Source organism: Penaeus monodon, chromosome 30 (assembly GCF_015228065.2).
Source record: "Penaeus monodon isolate SGIC_2016 chromosome 30, NSTDA_Pmon_1, whole genome shotgun sequence".
Classification (NCBI taxonomy): domain Eukaryota; kingdom Metazoa; phylum Arthropoda; class Malacostraca; order Decapoda; family Penaeidae; genus Penaeus; species Penaeus monodon.
Genome location: NC_051415.1, coordinates 15744370 through 15745693, shown reverse-complemented (window position 1 = coordinate 15745693; position 1324 = coordinate 15744370). Strand labels below are relative to the sequence as shown.

Genomic DNA, 1324 nt, shown 5'->3' with positions numbered 1-1324 from the left:
TTTACACAAACCCTTCTCTTATTATGTTAAATTAGTGATGCTAAATAGGGTGTGCTAAGTAGGTGGGCTGAAAGTCAGGTTGTAATTTGTAATAGTTTCCTCTAAAACTGAATATGCTACAGCCTCATGTATAGTGCAGTATAGGTGTGTGAAGCACCAGTTAACTTTGGGTTATAGAAATACTTTTGACTGGTTATTTGGTGGACAGTCTACTACCACATTCTGTAATGCTTTTCCAACAAGAAACATCATCAGTAATATTACAAGTAGCAAATGGAGAATATGAAAGAAAATATATGTTGAATTTACTGAAAATGTAAAACAAGTGCTAAATTTATCAAGAACATAAAAGACGTTCAGAGGTACTTTTTACATTGAATATTTTACTCAGCCCACTAGAGGGCTTGCAGGCTTGCACCTCACATTATATCCTTTGTAGGTTAAGATATTCCAAGAAAAAAAGTTTTGTTCACATTCCCAAAAAGTAATCTTTTGTCAGTAAGACTCGTTCACATGCATAAATCTTGCCAAGAACCTGCTCATTCATTGATGAGAGCTCACTGACAGTGACCAATAATTCACCCAAGCAAAAGTGATGCACTGAATTCAGTTTGCTATTGTGAGTGCTAGTGAGTGTTAACAGAATTGTGTGAACTTGACGTATGCATGATAGCAGTGATTTTTGATAGTAAAATGTGTGATAATAGGGTTGAGCATATATAGCAAGATGCCTCACTTTTCTAATTCTTATTATTCCTTTCAGATCATACCCCCGAAAGAATGGTGTCCCCGTAAAGAGGGCTATGACCTGGAAAAACTTGATATGACTATCCCAGCCCCCATCTGCCAGGTTGTAACAGGGAAGCAAGGTCTCTACCAGCAGATAAATATCCAGAAAAAAGCCATGACTGTGCAGGAATTTTACAAGATGGCCAATAATGACAGGTATGGAGTATGTGAGAATGCACAAGTGCAAGGTCGTTTGCCCTCTGTGTGCACTTTGTCATGTATCCCTTTAAAACATTCATTTAAATCTATATGCATTGGAGATTGTGTGTAAAAATCATGGCCCACAGGCCATGTGTTGTCCTCTGGATGGTCATAAATGACCTGTGAGAAGACAATACATAGAAGTGTGTAAAATTAAAAGCACTTGAAGCACAGTTAGTGGAAAATGCAGTAAAAGATCTCAGTTATGCGGTAAAATGAAGCACAGTTAGTGGAAAATGCAGTAAAAGATCTCAGTTATGTGGTAGTTAGGGTTACAAGTATATGATAAAATTGTACAGTAAACTAAAGCAGCATATTACTAATGCATATGCCT

General features: G+C 36.9%; 1 protein-coding gene across 3 annotated transcripts in view; it reads left to right on the top strand.

Annotated features, from left to right (window-relative positions):
- Positions 1-1324, top strand: part of LOC119592557 (lysine-specific demethylase 4A-like) — a 40308-nt gene that overhangs the window by 15562 nt on the left and 23422 nt on the right. For all 3 annotated transcript variants that reach the window (XM_037941427.1, XM_037941426.1, XM_037941428.1), the window contains exon 3: positions 764-945. In XM_037941427.1, coding sequence (XP_037797355.1) covers positions 764-945 — 182 coding nt within the window. The remainder of the gene's footprint in view (positions 1-763; positions 946-1324) is intronic.